Source organism: Malaclemys terrapin, chromosome 2 (genome assembly GCF_027887155.1).
Source record: "Malaclemys terrapin pileata isolate rMalTer1 chromosome 2, rMalTer1.hap1, whole genome shotgun sequence".
NCBI lineage: Eukaryota > Metazoa > Chordata > Testudines > Emydidae > Malaclemys > Malaclemys terrapin.
The window spans coordinates 101039250-101057218 of record NC_071506.1 but is presented as its reverse complement, the minus strand read 5'-3'; the positions used below and the strand labels follow the sequence as shown (position 1 = coordinate 101057218).

Sequence of the window (17969 nt, the reverse complement as noted above, 5' to 3'; positions counted from 1 at the left end):
CTGCCCTGAATGTATCAGAGCATGAGCTTACATGCTGAAGCTTTATTTTAGGTCACAGGGTCTCAGTCAATGATTAGCTGATCGGGTGTACTAAAAATTATCTTTTGGTCAGCTACTGTAGTAAGAGGGAAATGGGCAGAAACTAGTATAAATCCTATCAGTTTTTTCTCAGCCATATTTTGTTAGTCAGTCTGAGAAGTAATAAATATCTGTATTGTGTAGGATGTTTTCTTAAAGATGTAGACATTAGGGTGTTCATGTTATAGAAAATATACAGCAGCATATTTCTCTATTTCACATACGCACACATAGAGTAAGGCACAATCGTATGTAATGGATGGACTAGATAACTTAATGAGCCTTTTTCCATCTCTAATTTTTAGGATTCTGTGATCATCTCCACTGAGGCAGGACCAAGTACACCTAGACCATCCCTGGTAGGTGTTTGTCTAACTTGTTTGTTAAAACCTCCAGTGACACCGATTCCACCACCTCCCTTGACAATCTATTCCAGTACTTAACTATCCTTATGGTTAAGTAAGTTTTCTTCATATCCAACCTAAATCTCCCTTTTGCAGATTAAGCCAATTCCTACTTGACCTGCCTTCAGTGGATATGGAGAACATCATCCTCTTTATAACAGCCCTTAATGTATTTTGAAGACTGGTATCAGTCCGTCCCCCCCCCCCCCCCCCGCGCCAGTCATCTTTTCTTAAGACAAAACATAACCCTGTGTTCCTCATAGGTCAAGTTTTCTAAACCTCTGATCACTTTTGTTGCTCTCCTCTGGGCTCTATCCAATTTGTCCACACCTTTCTTAAAGTATGATGCCAAAAACTGGCCACAATACTCCAGCTGAAGACCTCACCAGTACATAGTAGAGCGGAACATTTACCTCCTATATCTTACATATTGCACTCCTGCTAATACGCCCCAGAATATTAACCCTTTTTTGTAACTCAGTCACATTGTTGGTTCATATTCAGTTTGAGATCCACTACAATTCACAGAACCTTTTTTGAAGTATTGCTGTCTAGCCAGTTATTCCCCATTTTGTATTTGTGTATTTGACTTTTTCCTTCCTAAGTGTTGCACTGTGCACTTGTAAATTTTTTTTTTCAGACCATTTCTCCAGTTTCTCAAGGTCATCTTGCAGCCCTCCCAGTTGGTGTCATCCACATGTTTCATAAGGATACTTTCCACTCCATTATCCAAATCTTAATGTAAATATTGAATTGTACCAGACCTGAACCTGGTAGGACCCCATTAGATACACCCTTCCAGTTTGACAGCAAACCTTTGATAACTATTTCTTTGCATATGATTTTTCAACCAATAGTACACCCACATTACTTTAATTTCATTTAGACCACATTTCCCTGGTTTGCTTAAGAAAATGTTGTGTGGGACTGTCAAAAGCTTTACTAAAACCAAGATATATCATGTCTACTGCTCCTAAGAAGGAAATTAGGTTGGTTTGGCATGATATTTTTCTTGACAAATTCATGTTAGCTGTCTGTTACTCATCAGCTTATCCTCTAGTTGTTTATGATAGTTTGATAATTTATTCCAGATCTTTCCAGGTATTAAAGTTAGGCTAACTGGTCTATAGTTCCCTTGGACCTCTGTTCCCCTTTAAAAGAGAGATCCTATGTTTGCCCTTCTCCAGTCATCTGGGACCTCACCCATACTCTGTGAGTTCTCAAAGATAATGGCTAATCATTCAAAGATGGCTTCAGCTAGCTCCTTATGTGCCCTAGGATGGATTTCGTCAGGCTTCCCCTGACATCTAACTTGCTTCTTACATAAGTTACATCTAACTTATCTAAACAGTCTTTAACCTGTTCTTTCCCTATTCTGCTTTGTGTTCCTTTCCTCTTTTTTATGTTAATTATATTAAGCATCTGGTCACAATTAATATTTTTAGTGAAGACTGAAGCAAAATAGGCATTAAACACCTTAGCCTTTTTGGTGTCATCCATCATTAGCTCTCCTTCCCTGCAAAGTAGTAAATGCCTGTTTCTGTTTTCTCCTGGTATTACTGCTTCTTCTCTCTTACATGTGCCTGGATCTTCCATTGCCATCAGTTCTATGAATTCCGTATATTACTAAAACAGAGGGCAAATACTGTACATTTTTACAGTAAATCAAAATTTCTGCATTTCCCAGGTCTTTCTTTTGTTTTGACTCTAAATATCTGAGCAGCATTTCCAGGGCCAAATTAAGGCAGGGACCTTTAGGGGCTGCAGCCCAGGGCCCCAGCTCAAGGGGGCTCCACAAAAATAAAACACAGATGGTGATTTCTGGGCCGCTAAAAGGGCACTCAGGCTACCTGCTTGCATGCTGTGGCCCCACGCCACTCCCAGGAGTGGCTGGCTACTGGCACATCTCTACGGCCTCAGGCAGGGATGGGGCAGGGGGAGGTGGCTCCGCGCACTGCCCTTGCCCCCAGCATCGTCCCCGCAGCTCCCATTGGCCTGAAACCGGTCAATGGGAGCTACGGGGCAGCACTTGCAAGCGCAGGCAGCGCACGGAGACCCGCTGCTCCCCTCCCCCCAGGGGCCGCAGAGATGTGTTAGCCAGCCGCTTCTAGGACTGGCATGGGGCTATGACAGGCAGGCAGCCTGAGCCCTGCTGCACCGCTGGCCGGGAGCCGCCTGTGGTAAGCGCCTGGGCCTCGCACTCCCTCCCTTACCCCAGCCCCCTGCCCCAGATCAGAATCCCCCTCCCCACCCAAATTCCCTCCTGGACCCCGCACTCCCTCCTGTACCCCAATTCCCTGCCCTAGCCCCCTCCGTCACCCCAACCCCCTGTAGCAGGTCAGAATCCCCTCCTGCACCCAAACTCTCTCCCTGGCTGCGCACTCCCTCCTGCACCCCACTTCCCTGCCCCAGCCCCCTCCTGCACCAAACTCCTTCCAAGGAAAAAGACTTTGTATACAGGAGCCCCACAAAATCTAATAGCCCCAGGCCCACAGGAGAGTTAATCTGGCGCTGAGTTTTTCATATCCTCTTGAACCGCAGTATATTATAAGAGTGCTTCCTTGCTTCTTCAAAAATTTGCCCTTGAGGCATTCAGAAGGGGTGAGAGCAATTTTTGTATTCTGAAACATATATGTCTTGCAATTTGGAAGATGTGAAAGAAAAATGCTTTCTTGCCATGGTCTTGTTTTGTAATGTAGATGAAACCTATTAATGTAGTAGAAAAACCATCCCTATTTCCAGATGAGTAATAGTGTCTATTTGCAGATGAATCAGCTGGGAGTGGGAGGCACTCCCAGGTATGATATTTGAGTGAATCATTTCCCGGACAAGCAATCGTTGCCTTAACTCAAGTTCATAGTAATATACAAGAGAGAAAATGAATTGTTTTGTTTTATTTCTTATACTTTACAAATATAAAAACTTGTTTATTGTTGCTAATGAACTAAATTTGATGTAGCATGTTGCTAGTTTGGAATACGTTTTCATGATTTCTCTTCTTACTTGAAGTTTAGGTAAATATTAACATGATTTCATTTGTAAACTTTGTCATTCATATTATACTCTGAGTCTATACTTTATTACTTAATGTACATACCTGAAGAGGGCAGCCTTCTCCCGTGGAAACCAAGTAATGGTTTGGAAACAGAAACTTTTGAATTCATATCCCAGCTCTGACACTGATGAACTATGTGGCCTTGGCAAATCCCTTTGTGTCTGTGTCTCTTTCTCCATCTATCAACTGTGAAGAGAATTATTTTCTTATCCATCTAAAAGGGTCTATCTGAGGATTACTTGATGTTTGCACAGTGCAATCTGTCAAAGGGTCAACTAAACATTGATGGTGAAGTTGGCTAAAAAGAAATAATTAGAAAATCTATCTTTCTCTGGGGACCTGCCCAGAGTGAGCATTTATACAGCACTTGTAATTTCATCCTTGGTAATTTTTACCTCTGAGACTTCGCTATTCCCTTCTGAGAGATGTGGGAATTTCATGGTTTGTGCAAAAGTACTAACATATTCCATTTAATATTGCCACTTTTGTTAACCTTTCGGTTGTGTGTTGCAATGATTATCTGGAGACTTAGATTAATCTGTTTACATTCATACAGTCTGTAATCCTCTGTGCTGTTGCATTTAGTAACTGTAGTTGATAGCTCTGCCCCATGTTCTAACAGCCACGTTATCATTTTGTCAGTCTTGTTTCTCCACTGAGTTAAAAAAACAAAACCAAAAAAATAAAACAATCTCTGGTTTTTCATGAGTCACAGATGTGATGACCTTTACACAGAGGTCTCTGACATTTTTGTTCCCTAGGCATTAACCATGCTAAAGCCAGTTCTTCTGTGTAGGTAGGTAGTAAGGTTATTGTGAAAGTCAGCTTCCATCATTTGGAGTCTAGAGTTGTGATTTTCATTTCTGGGAGCACCACAAAATGTCTTTCTAAGCCCCTGCTCCTTCCATTAAACCCATATGTGCAGCCCTACTTTCCTGTGAGGAGTCCTGTTGAAACCAGTGGGGCTCATTGCAGATGCAGGCATCTGTCTGGATATATCCAGTTACAGGACCGGACCTGACTGAGTACCTGATACAGATGTTGAGAGCAGGCCATATTGCATCTGGAGGAGAATTGGGTATCTGACGTCTCAATAAATATTATAAAACTACAGTATAATTGCTCAGTTAAGCACGCCGATCTTGCTGATACAGAGGCACCATATGGGGAAATGGTTACCTCAGTAAGGGCTTACTCTTCATCTGACACTGACTTCTGAAGCCATCTGTATAAAAGAACCATATGAAACCAAAAAGAGAAGTAGGGTTGGCCTTCTCTATCCATCTTGCTTGTTTGCTTTTAATTGGCGCATATAATGAAGTGTTCGGTGGGAAGAGTTCTGTTGCATTGTTTGTGTCTTTATATTAGGAGGGGGCATCTTATATTACTGGTCCCCAAGCATCAAAATTAATCCAGACAGTTCCCAGAATAATGCACGACAGCTGGAAAAGTTCAGTAACACATCTTCTCTTTAAATGTGCATTTTAATATATTTTGTGGCCTACTGAGGTTTTTTTCTTTGTAGGGTGGGTTTGTTGGTTGGGATTTTATTTTTGTGTCACTTAATCTTGTAGAACTAAATTGATTATTTCAGTTTACAAGACCCATTGTAATCTGTTCACCCAATATTCATCTAATCTGCTGTTTGTTTAGTAGTGTGTAGTTACATGTTTCAGTGTGAGTGCTCCTGGGCTATGATACTTTTCTTGCGATGTTCTTTGTGTAGGGTAAGGAGAGCAGGAATTGGCTAGGTCATGTAAGGGCCTGACCCAAATCCAGACCCTGTGGTTGTCCATATTGCATTTTGTTTGCCTTTAGTGCCTGGATCCTTAGACTTCTAATGAATTCACGGGATTAAGTCCAAAGACTGTAAGCGCTTTGTGTCAGGGAGTCTATTTGTATTGTTAAAAAAGTGCTTGTAAATAGGTAGGGTCTAAAAACAAAAAATAGTTATGTTAAGGAACCCTAACATTAAAAGAATATTAATGATGCAAAGTCAAGCACTCAAAGTTAGGAAATGACAGAAATACAGTTGTAAGTGCGACATCAGTTCAACCCCATCGTGTATGCTCTGATGGGGTGGGCAAACTTTTTGGCCCCAGGGCCACATTGGGGTTGCACTGGATGGAGGGCCAGGTAGGGAAGGCTGTGCCTCCTGAAACAGCCAGGCCACAGCCCCCTGACTGCCCCCCTCAGAACATCTGACCCATCCATCCCCCCCTTGCTCCTTGTCCCCTATCTGCCCCCTCCTGGGGCACACAAGGGTGGGGACTCTGCCAAATTTCAAGGCCCTGCCTCAAAGTATGGAGGCACTAGAGTTTCTCAGTGAAATGGTTGTAAGGATTTGAATATGGGGAAAAATGATGTATTTTTCTTTAAACTTGTTATCAGAAACAGCTGAACTGCTTTAGTTGAAGCTTTTTTTTTTTAAATTTGTTTTGTTTTTTAAATCACTTGGCATGGAAAACTTTAGCCAACCTGGCTAAAGTTTGGCAAAGTTCTAATCTGGTAAGAACAGGGTCTTATAATGGGGAGTGTCAAGCAATCTTTACTATATATGCAGCAACCCCTTGCTCCCTTCTGCCAGTTACCTGTGCCATAGAGCTGCTACATTATTTCTCACCTTTCCCATGAAGTTGGGCAATAATGTGCAGAACCCTGGCTTTTCCCAAACCAAATGCATTAGCTAGCACAGCCACATGGGTATGCTGGAAGAACAATGCTGCATGAGTATAGGTCTGCCCCTGTGGTAGTGGCAGTATGCAGAACAGCTCACTGCCCCTTTCTCTGAGGCCTGGTCTACACTACGGGTTTAGGTCGACTTTAGCAGCGTTAAATCGAATTAAGCCTGGACACGTCCACACGACGAAGCCCTTTCTTTCGACTTAAAGGGTCCTTTAAACCGGTTTCTTTACACCACCTCCGACGAGGGGATTAGCGATAAAACCGGCCTTTGCGGGTCGGAATTGGGGTAGTGTGGACGGAATTCGACGTTATTGGCCTCCGGGAGCTATCCCACAGTGCTTCATTGTGACCGCTCTGGACAGCACTCTCAACTCAGATGCACTGACCAGGTAGACAGGAAAAGACCCGCGAATGTTTGAATTTCATTTCCTGTTTGCTCAGCGTGGAGAGCACAGGTGACCACGCAGAGCTCATCAGCACAGGTAACCGTGATGGAGTCCCAGGATCGCAAAAAAGCTCCAGCATGGACCGAACGGGAGGTACGGGATCTGCTCGCCATATGGGGAGATGAAGCAGTGATAGCTGAACTCCGTAGCAGTAAAAGAAATGGCAAAGTATTAGAAAAGATCTCCAAGGCCATGAAGGACCAAGGCCATAACAGGGACACACAGCAGTGCCGCGTGAAAATTAAGGAGCTACGGAAAGCTTACCACAAAGCCAGAGAAGCAAATGGAAGGTCCGGGGCAGAGCCGCAAACTTGCCGCTTCCACGCGGAGCTGCATGCGATCCTAGGGGGTGCAGCCACCACTACCCCAACCGTGTGCTATGACTCTCTCACTGGAGAAACACACAGGGAAGATGGTTCGGGGAACGAGGAAGATGAGGATGGAGGTACTGTAGGTAGCTCACAGCAGCAAGGAAGCGGAGAAACCGGTTTCCCCAACAGCCAGGATATGTTTGTGACCCTGGACCTGGAACCAGTAACCCCCGAACTCACCCAAGACCCTCAGGGCACACAGGAGACCTCTGGTGAGTGTACCTTTGTAAATATTTATAAACATTACACATGGTTTAAAAGCAAGCGTGTTTAATGATTAATTTGCCCTGGCAATCGCGGCCAGTACATCTACTGGAAAAGTCTGTTAACGTGTATGGGGATGGAGCGGAAATCCTCCAGGGACATCTCCAGAAAGCTCTCCTTTATGTACTCCCAAAGCGTTTGCAAAAGGTTTCTGGGGAGGGCTGCCTTATCCCGTCCGCCATGGTAGGACACTTTACCACGCCAGGCCAGTAGCACGTAGTCTGGAATCATTGCATAACAAAGCATGGCAGCGTATGGTCCCGGTGTTTGCTGGCATGCAGACAATATCCATTCCTTATCTCTCTTTGTTATCCTCAGGAGAGTGATATCCTTCACGGTCACCTGGTTGAAATGGGGTGATTTTATTAAGGGGACATTCAGAGGCACCCGTTCCTGCTCTTCTGAACAGAAATGTTCCCCGCTGTTAACCACGCGGTGGAGGGGAGGGGTGAAGTGATCATCCCAGATAATCGTGTGTGTGTGTGTGGGGGGGGGGTGGTTTACTTGGGTTTGTGCCGCATGTTAACCGGGAAACCGCAGCCCCTCCTTTTACATTGAAAACCCATTTTAAATAGACAACCCAATTCATCCTTGATATGGGAAATGCGCTGCTGTTTGCAACCTTTCCCGCATGTTAAGAAGGTTAAAAAAGCCAAAACACTGTGGCCTACCATGGCTGCCTGCAAGCCGAAATATGCGACCTTGTAATGAAAGAGTGTACCCATTGTTCTCTAAAATGTCTTTTTTTAACCACCTCTCCCTTCTCCTCCACCAGCTGCAAATGTTTCTCCTTCGCAGAGGCTAGTGAACATTAGAAAGAGAAAACGTAGGACGAGGGACGATATGTTCACGGAGCTGCAGATGTCCTCCCACGCTGATAGAGCACAGCAGAATGCGTGGAGGCAGTCAATGTCAGACATGAGAAAAGCACAATATGAACGAGAGGAGAGGTGGCGGGCTGAATGGCGGGATGAAAAGAGCAAGTGGCGGGCTGAAGACGATAGGTGGCGTCAGCTTGCAGACAGACGGCAAGAGTCAGTGCTCCGTCTGCTGGAGCATCAAAGTGATATGCTCGAGCGTATGGTTGAGCTGCAGGAAAGGCAGCAGGAGCAGAGACCGCCGCTACAGCCCCTGTGTAACCAACAGCCCTCCTCCCCAAGTTCCATAGCCTCCTCACCCAGATGCCCAAGAACATGGTGGGGGGGCCTCCGGCCACCCAGTCACTCCACCCCAGATGATCGCCCAAGCATCAGAAGGCTGGCCTTCAATAAGAGTTAAAGTTTTAAAATGCAGTGTGTCCTTTTCCATCCCTCCTCCCCCACCCATCCCAGGCTACCTTGGCAATTATCCCCCTACTTCTGTGAGGAACTAATAAAGAATGCATGAATGTGAAAAAACAATGACTTTATTGCCTCTGCAAGTGGTGCTCGAATTGGGGAGGGGAGGGTGGGGTGGGGTGGTTGGTTTACAGGGAAGTAGAGCGAACCGGGTCGGGGGGAGGGGGGGTTTGGAGGGTTCATCAAGGAGAAACAAACAGAAGTTTCACACAGTAGCCTGGCCAGTCACAAAACTCGTTTTCAAAGCTTCTCTGATGCGCACCGCGCCCTGCTGCGCTCCTCTAACCGCCCTGGTGTCTGGCTGCGCGTAATCAGCGGCCAGGCGAGTTGCCTCAACCTCCCACCCCGCCATAAAGGTCTCCCCCTTACTCTCACAGATATTGTGGAGCGCACAGGAAGCAGCAATAACAATGGGGATATTCTTTTCGCTGAGGTCTGAGCGAGTCAGTAAGCTGCGCCAGCGCGCTTTTAAACGTCCAAATGCACATTCCACCACCATTCGGCACTTGCTCAGCCTGTAGTTGAACAGGTCCTGACTCCTGTCCAGTCTGCCTGTGTACGGCTTCATGAGCCATGGCATTAAGGGGTAGGCTGGGTCCCCAAGGATCACGATAGGCATTTCAACATCCCCAACGGTTACTTTCTGGTCCGGGAAGAAAGTCCCTTCCTCCAGCTTTCGAAACAGAGCAGAGTTCCTGAAGACGCGAGCATCATGTACCTTTCCCGGCCATCCCACGTTGATGTTGGTGAAACGTCCCTTGTGATCCACCAGGGCTTGCAGCAGCATTGAAAAGTACCCCTTGCGGTTTACGTAGTCGGTGGCTTGGTGCTCCGGTGACAAGATAGGGATATGGGTTCCATCTATGGCCCCGCCACAGTTTGGGAATCACATTTCAGCAAAACCATCCACTATTGACTGCACGTTGCCCAGAGTCACTACCCTTGATATCACCAGGTCTTTCATTGCCCTGGCAAATTGGATCACAGCAGCCCCCACCGTAGATTTGCCCACTCCAAATTGATTCCCGACTGACCGGTAGCTGTCTAGCGTTGCAAGCTTCCACAGGGCTATCGCCACTCGCTTCTCAACTGTGAGGGCTGCTCTCATCTTGGTATCCTGGCGTTTCAGGGCAGGGGAAAGCAAGTCACAAAGTTCCATGAAAGTGGCCTTACGCATGCGAAAGTTTCGCAGCCACTGGGAATCGTCCCAGACCTGCAACACAATGCGGTCCCACCAGTCTGTGCTTGTTTCCCGGGCCCAGAATCGGCGTTCCATGGCATGAACCTGCCCCAGTGACACCATGATTTCCACATTGCTGGGGCCTGTGCCTTGTGAGAGGTCTATGTCCATGTCAATTTCCTCATCACTCTCTTCGCCGCGCTCCAATCGCCTCCTCGGGTGGTCCGGGTTTCGCCTTGGCATGTCCTGGCTCTGCATATACTCCAGGACAATGCGCGTGGTGTTCATAGTGCTCATAATTGCCGCGGTGATCTGAGCGGGCTCCATGATCCCAGTGCTAGCTATGGCGCCTGGTCAGAAAAAAGGTGCGAAACTAGTATCTGATGGACCAGGAGAAGGAGGGAGGGCGGGAGGGAGGGAGGGCCGAGTGACGACATGGCGTACAGGTACAGGAACAGGGAATTAAAATCAAGAAAGGTGGCTGTGCATCAGGGAGAAACACACACAACTGTCACACAGAATGGTCCCCCCAAAGATTAAACTGAAAACCCTGGGCTTAGCAGGCCGTTGATTTCACGGAGGAAGGGGAAGCAAATGAATACAGAACAAATCTATTTTTTACATCTTAAGCTGGCAGCCGACGGTGCAGCATGAGTGATAGCCTCTGCAGTATGATGATGACGGATACCAATCATAATATACCATCGTCTGCCAAAAGGCAAGGGGCTGCTGCTGTGTAGCAATGCAGCCCCACGTCTGCCAGCCCCACGTCTGCCAGCACCCAACATCGCCCTCGGCCTCTTCTGGGTGCTTAGCAGACAATACTGGGCAATTGGCAGAAAATAGTATACTACGACTGGTAGCCATCATCATCGAAACAGTAGCATGTCTGCCCAGGTGGCCATGATTGACAGCCACTCCAGTACGACGACGATGGGTACCAGTCATAATATACCATCGCCTACCAAAGGGCAAGGGGCTGGTGCAATGCAGCCCTACGGCTGCCAGCCCCACGGCTATTACTCATGCTACACCGTCTACTGCCAAAAGGCAGTTAACAGCTGCTGCTGTGTAGCAATGCAGTCCCACGTCTGCCGGCACCCAGAGGACATATGGTGATGGTGAGCTCAGCTGAGCTGAGCGGGCTCCATGCTTGCCGTGGTATGTTGTCTGCACAGGTAACCCAGGTAAAAAGGCGCGAATCTATTGTCTGCCGTTGCTGTGACGGGGGGAGGGGCCTGACGACATGTACCCAGAACCGCCTGCGACACTGTTTTGCATCATCCGGGCATTGGGATCTCAACCCAGAATTCCAATGGGCGGCGGAGACTGCGGGAACTGTGGGATAGCTGTGGGATAGCTACCCATAGTGCAATGCTCCGGAAGTCGACGCTAGCCTCGTACTGTGGACGCGGTTCGCCGACTAAAGCACCTAGAGCATTTTATGTGGGGACACACACAATCGGCTGTATACAACAGATTTCAATAAAACCGGCTTCTATAAATTTGAACTAATTTCGTAGTGTAGACATACCCTGAGCTCATGGCAAAACCACAACTGAGCCCATAGAGTGTAAGCTTTATAGACCCTGTCTATACTTGGGACTATGTAAACTATAAATAATAATTTTCCAAGGCTCTGTGAAGCCATGGCTTATATGTAACACATCAATTTTAAGTCTTAAGAATATATATTTTTCCTTTCCAAAAGTCTGATCAGAAGCTCATTGTTGTTAATAGAATGATTCCCACTCATCTGAGGAGCCTTCGTTGATGTCCTAAAACTTTTAGTACCAAACTGCAGTTAAAATACATTCTGGCTATTTTCTCATATTCTAATAACTTGTTTTATTTAAACGTTAGTAACAACGAACAGTGTTGCTCATATGTTTTGGTTCAGACTCCTGACATTTGCCTAAAAAATGTTATGGACTGCTCCTGCTGGGGGGGGGGGGGGGGGGGGAGTCTGAGAGAACTGACACCTTTTCTGATCACATGCCTATTGGTGAGCCTAACACACTGTTACCTAAGGACTATGCTCCTGCAGCTGTGTGGGAGACAGCCTCTGAGACCAGACTTCCATGAGTTTGAGATCAGAAACTGGCTCTTATTGTTTAAACCTCCCTTTGCTCAGATTTCCTGACTACTATGATAGAATATCAACTGAAGTTGTTTCAGAACACAATGTTGAGGATTTGCTAGACAAAATATCTTTTTAAAATTGCTCTTTGTGTAATCTCCAGTTGAATGCGGTGGTGGGATTTAAAATGTGAAAGGTGGACAGGTCTCTTAGAAACTGATAAGATACTGCTGTTAGAATAAAAGATACCGCAACCTGCTGCCAGTGTAAGTTAGTACATGTAGCTGTTGCTGCTGCCTAATCTTATGATTAAAGCTTTGGGGACCAGGATCACTATCATACTTTGAATCCTTTTTTGTGTGCATAGGTAGTAATGCCAGAGGAATGTGGCTGAATTTGTGTTTGTTTACCCACTGTGTGAAGGTCTTTTGAAGCAGAGAGAGACCTTTTAGGCTGCAGAAGCATCAAAAATATGTTTTCCAAGACCAGTTGTTTGCAGTTCTCTTCCTTCTGTACCCCTTTCAATTACAGAACAAAGGAGCATGCCTTTTTATGTTACAGCTGTATTATTCCCTTGGAATATACTCAGAACTACATTTGAGTATCTAAAGTTCAAATTATCTGATGCAACTCCATTGACTTGGAGAGAGAAGAGAAACAGAGTTACTGGCCTTCAATGGAATTTAAAAAATTGTTTGTGCATTATTTGTTTTGATCAGTCTAGCTGTATGTCTCTCCTTTAGAAAGAATTGACCATGCTAATAATGCTAAAATCACTTTTTGACCAACCCTACTGTGGTCATATGAAAAGCAGTAGCTGGTAGTTATCGAACCTGCTGCACTTGTGATTATGGGTGCCTCTATTTTGGGATTTGCCCCAAGTCGTGACATTAGAAAATGATCTGATTTTCACAAATACTGTGCACCTAGTGTCTGAAAATCAGGCCCTTCCTTGGGGTGTCTCGAGTGCCTAAACACTGAGATGCCCCAAATCACTAGTCACTTTTGAAAATCTTGACCTTAGCTTTTGATTGTGGAGTGTGCAATTTTCAGTATTTCCTCAATTGCCTATTTAAGGAAAAACAATTCAACTAATTTATCTAAAATTATATCCATATTAATATGAAATATGTGAGCCAAATTCTCAGTTGGTGTAAATTAGTGTGTATATATATATTCTAGGGGAAAAAGTTAATTTCCTTTCATATCCTATGTTGGAATATGTCAATTGGTAAGAATGATATTGTTCCACATTTTCCAACAATGGACAGTGCTTGAAATATCTCCATTGGCTAGAATAGAGACTAAGTGCATTATTGTCAGCTTTTATTAATTAAAGGTAAAATGTTTGCTTATATTTACATATTTATTTACTGTATGATCTGGATGAATTTGATAGCTTGGGATTCACTCTTAGTTAGGCAAAACTCCACCTGATTTCACAGAAAAGTTTTGCCTAAGTGAGGGAATCCATAGCTGAGCATTTTTCCTATGACATTATTACTGTGACTTGTTAAAACACTGTGAGAGGGGTTGGACCAAACAGAAATGTCAAGTAAAATAAAACATGCAGCAGATGTTTGCATTTTCTACATGCCTAATGTTCTTCATGTCTCTCTCTGGCATAGATATTTATTGTCTTGTATAGGTTAGGACTCCAACTTTTGTGGGTAATTACATTTTATATAGATATAGATATATGTCTTATCGGTGTAAAAAACCTTTCGTACCACATTTATATTGTTCGGATCCCTGAAAGAATTTTCTAGGTGTTTTGTTCCATGACTGAAAATTGATTGAACCAGTAAAAGCAAAGAAGTGATGACCCATTGCATCCTGTTAGCTCATCTATTTATGCTTCAGTGTCACAGTACATGAGGTATTTTAGTCTACAATGTCCTCACACTTTGTGCTGCAGTTCTTAGACACAAAAAAGAAATGGGAGCAGCTGTAAGTAGCTGTAATTTTGTTGCTATTATTGATTTGTCATAACCTGAACATAATTTTTTGTTCTTGGGATTTTATATTTCAGTTTCCTCCGTCTTTTTATAAAGCCAGATCACATTAATAATTTTTGGACAATTTAGGCCTGAATTTTTAATGTATGGCAAACGTTGTCATTTTGCTATTTTCCCCTCTTTTAATAATCCTGATGTTGATGCTTTATCTGCCTAACTATGGCACACACACACTGTCCTTTTAGCCTGTTCTTTTTGGATCAGGCTATTGAGAAGTTTGTGGAGTGACAACTCTAGATGAATTAGGGTCCTCAGATTTCCGTGACTGCTCTCAATCCTATTTGATATATTCAGATTGTACTGGTCTCAGTGGTTGATGATCTCCTAGTGAAGAATAAGTGTCAGAGAGTCTGAATGGACATATTAGATTTAATCAGCAGCCTGCAATATACCATTGATTTGACTTTGATCCTGGCTGGAGGAAAGAGAATTGCTTTTGGTATTTGCTATTACCGTTCACAGAGATCCCAGATAGTGGTATTAAAGGCAATTGCTCATCGACTGGAAGAATGCTCAGGAGCAGTTTCACAGAGTCCGTTGCTGTCATCTCTCCAGTTCAGCGTGTATGTAAGGCCACTAAAAATCATACAGAGGCAATTTGGGCTGCAGTGTTATCATTCTGCTGATGACGCATGGCCTACACTTTCTTTTCATCAAATGTAGAGGGCAGAATATTGTTACTCAGCTAAAATACGGGCTTGCATGAGAACAAGCTGACGAAGACTCAATCCAGATAAGATGGAGAGTATGGTTGGTTGGTTGGTGGAAGCATCCAGGTGGCAGAAATACCTGTCTACCCACTTGGTACAGGAGATGAACCTCTTTTATAAAGGGTGGGATAACTTCCCCAGGTACACTTGGAGACATTTGTGACTAGAAATGCCTGTTTCCACTTGCTTTTTCCCAAAATATTATGGCCATTTCTCTCCGATGTGGCCCTTGATGCACTCAATCATGTGACCTCCAAATTAGATTGCTGTAAAGTGCTCTGCATGGGGCCTACCTGTGAAGACCACCCAGCCACTATAGCTGATGCAGAACAGGGTGCTCGTTTAGTGATGTTAGCCGCAGGTCACCCATTACACTGGCACGCCAGATGTTCCACTGGCTCCCTATTCACTTCCAGATACAATTTCTGGTGCTGCTATTGATCTTTAATTCCCTGTATGGTATGTGCCACTTCAGTTAAAAACAGCTGATGTGCTTTTGCTCCTTATCCCTGGATTTGAGCATCTATGGTGGCATGTAGTGGACATGTAGCTACATGCTACAGTGAATAGCACACTGCATCCATGCTGTGATGTGTAGCTGAGCATGTCAGGCAAAGGCTTCAGTTGCTCCCTGCTGCCAAAGCCTTTCACTGTGGTGAGGAAAGGATCTGGTGGGGGGGAGGCAGTGGGGAATGGCTACTTATACCTGTGTTGGAGGGCGCTATCCAAGTACATACTCTACACAATCCCAAAAGAAGCGTGCAGTGTAGATGTAGTCTTAGTTGATGGGTGTCTCCACTCTGATCCTCAGGAAACCATGTAAAGTCGATCTATTGATCAGTGCTATGCATGAGGGTATGATGATGGTGATTTGCATCTCTGCCTGTACTTGTTTGGGAGTTGAATTTCTTATGATTCATTTGCTATTAATCAATTTCCTTTGTATGTTCTCACAAGTTATGCATACATACATACATGCATGCATATATCTATATCTCCACAAAAGGTTAGCATATTGGAGAAGTCAATATGCAACAGGGTAATAAAGAATAGAAAGTATGGAGGCATACTGTAACAATGGTGGAAATTATGTATAGAACTGACAATGATGAGGGGAAGCAATTTGCCTAGGAGATGGACTTCAGCAGTTTTATTGTGGCTTCTTGGTAACTTTTAGAACAAAAATAATTTAAAATATACTAACTCTATCTTCAAAGGTTTGGGAAGATGTCCTTTTTCAGCATGTATCACAGCTGGCCTTTGTGATACTATAGAGTCTGCAGTTACGGGGTCCCTTTTTTGTTTGGAGTCCTTTCTTTGAATTTGGGGTGCTGGTGAAATTAGCAGCTGTAGCACCACAGTGTAGAACGTGGGATTTAAATGCAATGGGGAATTGCAATTGTTAACGCTGAGGAACTTTTTGTTTTGTTAAATGGTATGCTTGATGAGTTTTTTTTTTTTTTTTTTTTTTTTTTTTTCACCTCATACAAGGCTTTATTGATAGTGGCATTCACCACATATACCGTAGATGTCAGTTTTGATCTGATGGAAAGTTCTGAGATTTCACTGGGAGATCTTGGAACTTGGCCACGTAATGATACCATACCTAATTAGGCTCAAATGGCTGCAGTTGTGTACAGACTTTTAGAAGTGAAAAATCAGACTTCCCAGTGAATGAAGAGAGAAGGAGATTACACCAGAAAACTATTTGGGAATGATGGTGTGGGGGGGAGAATTCAGCGAATGTGGTTTACCTACTGTTTAAAACAAATTCCATTATTTCACTTTTCCTGCAAATTATTGAGAGAACTGAAACTCATCATGACATTGGAGGCTTTAATGACTTGCAGGAAACATCCAAATACTGAACTAAACCTGAGAGCATTAGAAATATCTTAAAAATGCAAAGCAATGGTAAGAATCTGAGACTAGAATTCTGTAAAATGGCAAAAAATATCACTGAGACAGAAATAATGTACTGGTGTGGAGTCAGTAAACATTACCGTGTGTGTGTGTGGGGGGGGGGGGCACTTGGTCTTATGTAATATCTGTAAGAGTCTATATTCAAAGAAATGTGGGATTTTTTTGAGTTAGTGATGACAGAATTTGAAAATGTAACATCTGAATTGAGTTCATTGGATAAAGAACCAGGGGAGATCTGACCACTATTTCAGGAAGGCCATCTAGGAAAAAAAAAAAAAGATTCCTCTTGTTTCAGGTAAGACCACAATAACAATTGGGACCAAGTTTAAAACTGTTCTGTGGTCCTGGACTGCACACCTAACATTCATCACAAAACAGATGTGGGTCATCTTGAGGTTCATGAACATCACTTTGACTGAAGCATCAGGGAACATTTTCTGGTATTCTGTGAACAGGGCAAGTATTAACAGAGACGTTTCTTCAGAAGGAATGTAATTTGGGTGTTTATGGACTAGTGAAGAAAGATGGTGATAGTACTGGCAAAGAAAATAAAGCTGGCATGTACAACCTCATAAAAGTGCCAAATTCTAGAGGTGTTTATGTCCCATATAATTTCTATAAAATGAACATTTGTCACTGATGGAGCCTGTTCCTCAGAAATTGCTCAGGCAGTTCTCAGAAGCTCTGTGATGTATGCCTCTTCACCCACATTGTTGTTTAGTGTAGAAATAGTATAGCCATGACTCCAAAGATTCTTTCTGCAGCACATTAGCAATACATGATTGAATCTATGAAGGCAGTTGATTATCAGCTGAAAATGTTCAAGCTGCACTGTTAGAGATGTGGAAAATATTGAAATCAACATACTCTTGAATTGCACACTGGTATTACCACAATGCTAAATGATGCACGGCCCTATATTTTGATTTTGAGCCAGTCAGTTTGGTATATGTACTTGCTGAAGTAGACTGTCAGGAAGGTCTTGCCAGAATGCTTCAACTGACATGTCTGGCTCAGTTAGAATTCTTGATACAAGTCACTTTTGTGGGTGTATTCTTGTTGATGCTATTGGGATGGCACACAAATTAAATGTATTATTTGAATTCCCTGAGATAAACAAGTAAAAAGGCTGATTTGATGATGAAGGGTAGGGTAAAATAAAAAAGCAAAATACAAATTCAAAAATGATTTCTTCAGTACACTGCTGGATACAACACTAATCTTCTGAATAGTCTCATCTAGTATCTGAATTCCAAAATTCATACATTTTGGTGTTCTTTGCAGAAACAAATCCTGCAGTAATCTTTCTGTGCATGAAGTGAGAGGAAAGTGTGGAGCTCTCCAGGGGAAAAAAAAAAGGACCAAACTAATATCCATTTAGGTGTAGATAAAGAGCTGGCAACATAACTACAAAATCT

General features: G+C 43.8%; 1 protein-coding gene across 7 annotated transcripts in view; it reads left to right on the top strand.

The window, feature by feature from the left end:
- The window catches only part of MBP (myelin basic protein), a 188018-nt gene that overhangs the window by 61433 nt on the left and 108616 nt on the right, over nt 1-17969 (top strand). For 5 of the 7 annotated variants that reach the window (XM_054021211.1, XM_054021215.1, XM_054021214.1 and 2 more), the window contains exon 3: nt 384-437. The exons of the other annotated variants lie outside the window; for them this stretch is intronic. In XM_054021211.1, coding sequence (XP_053877186.1) covers nt 384-437 — 54 coding nt within the window. The remainder of the gene's footprint in view (nt 1-383; nt 438-17969) is intronic. 7 annotated transcript variants of the gene reach the window in all.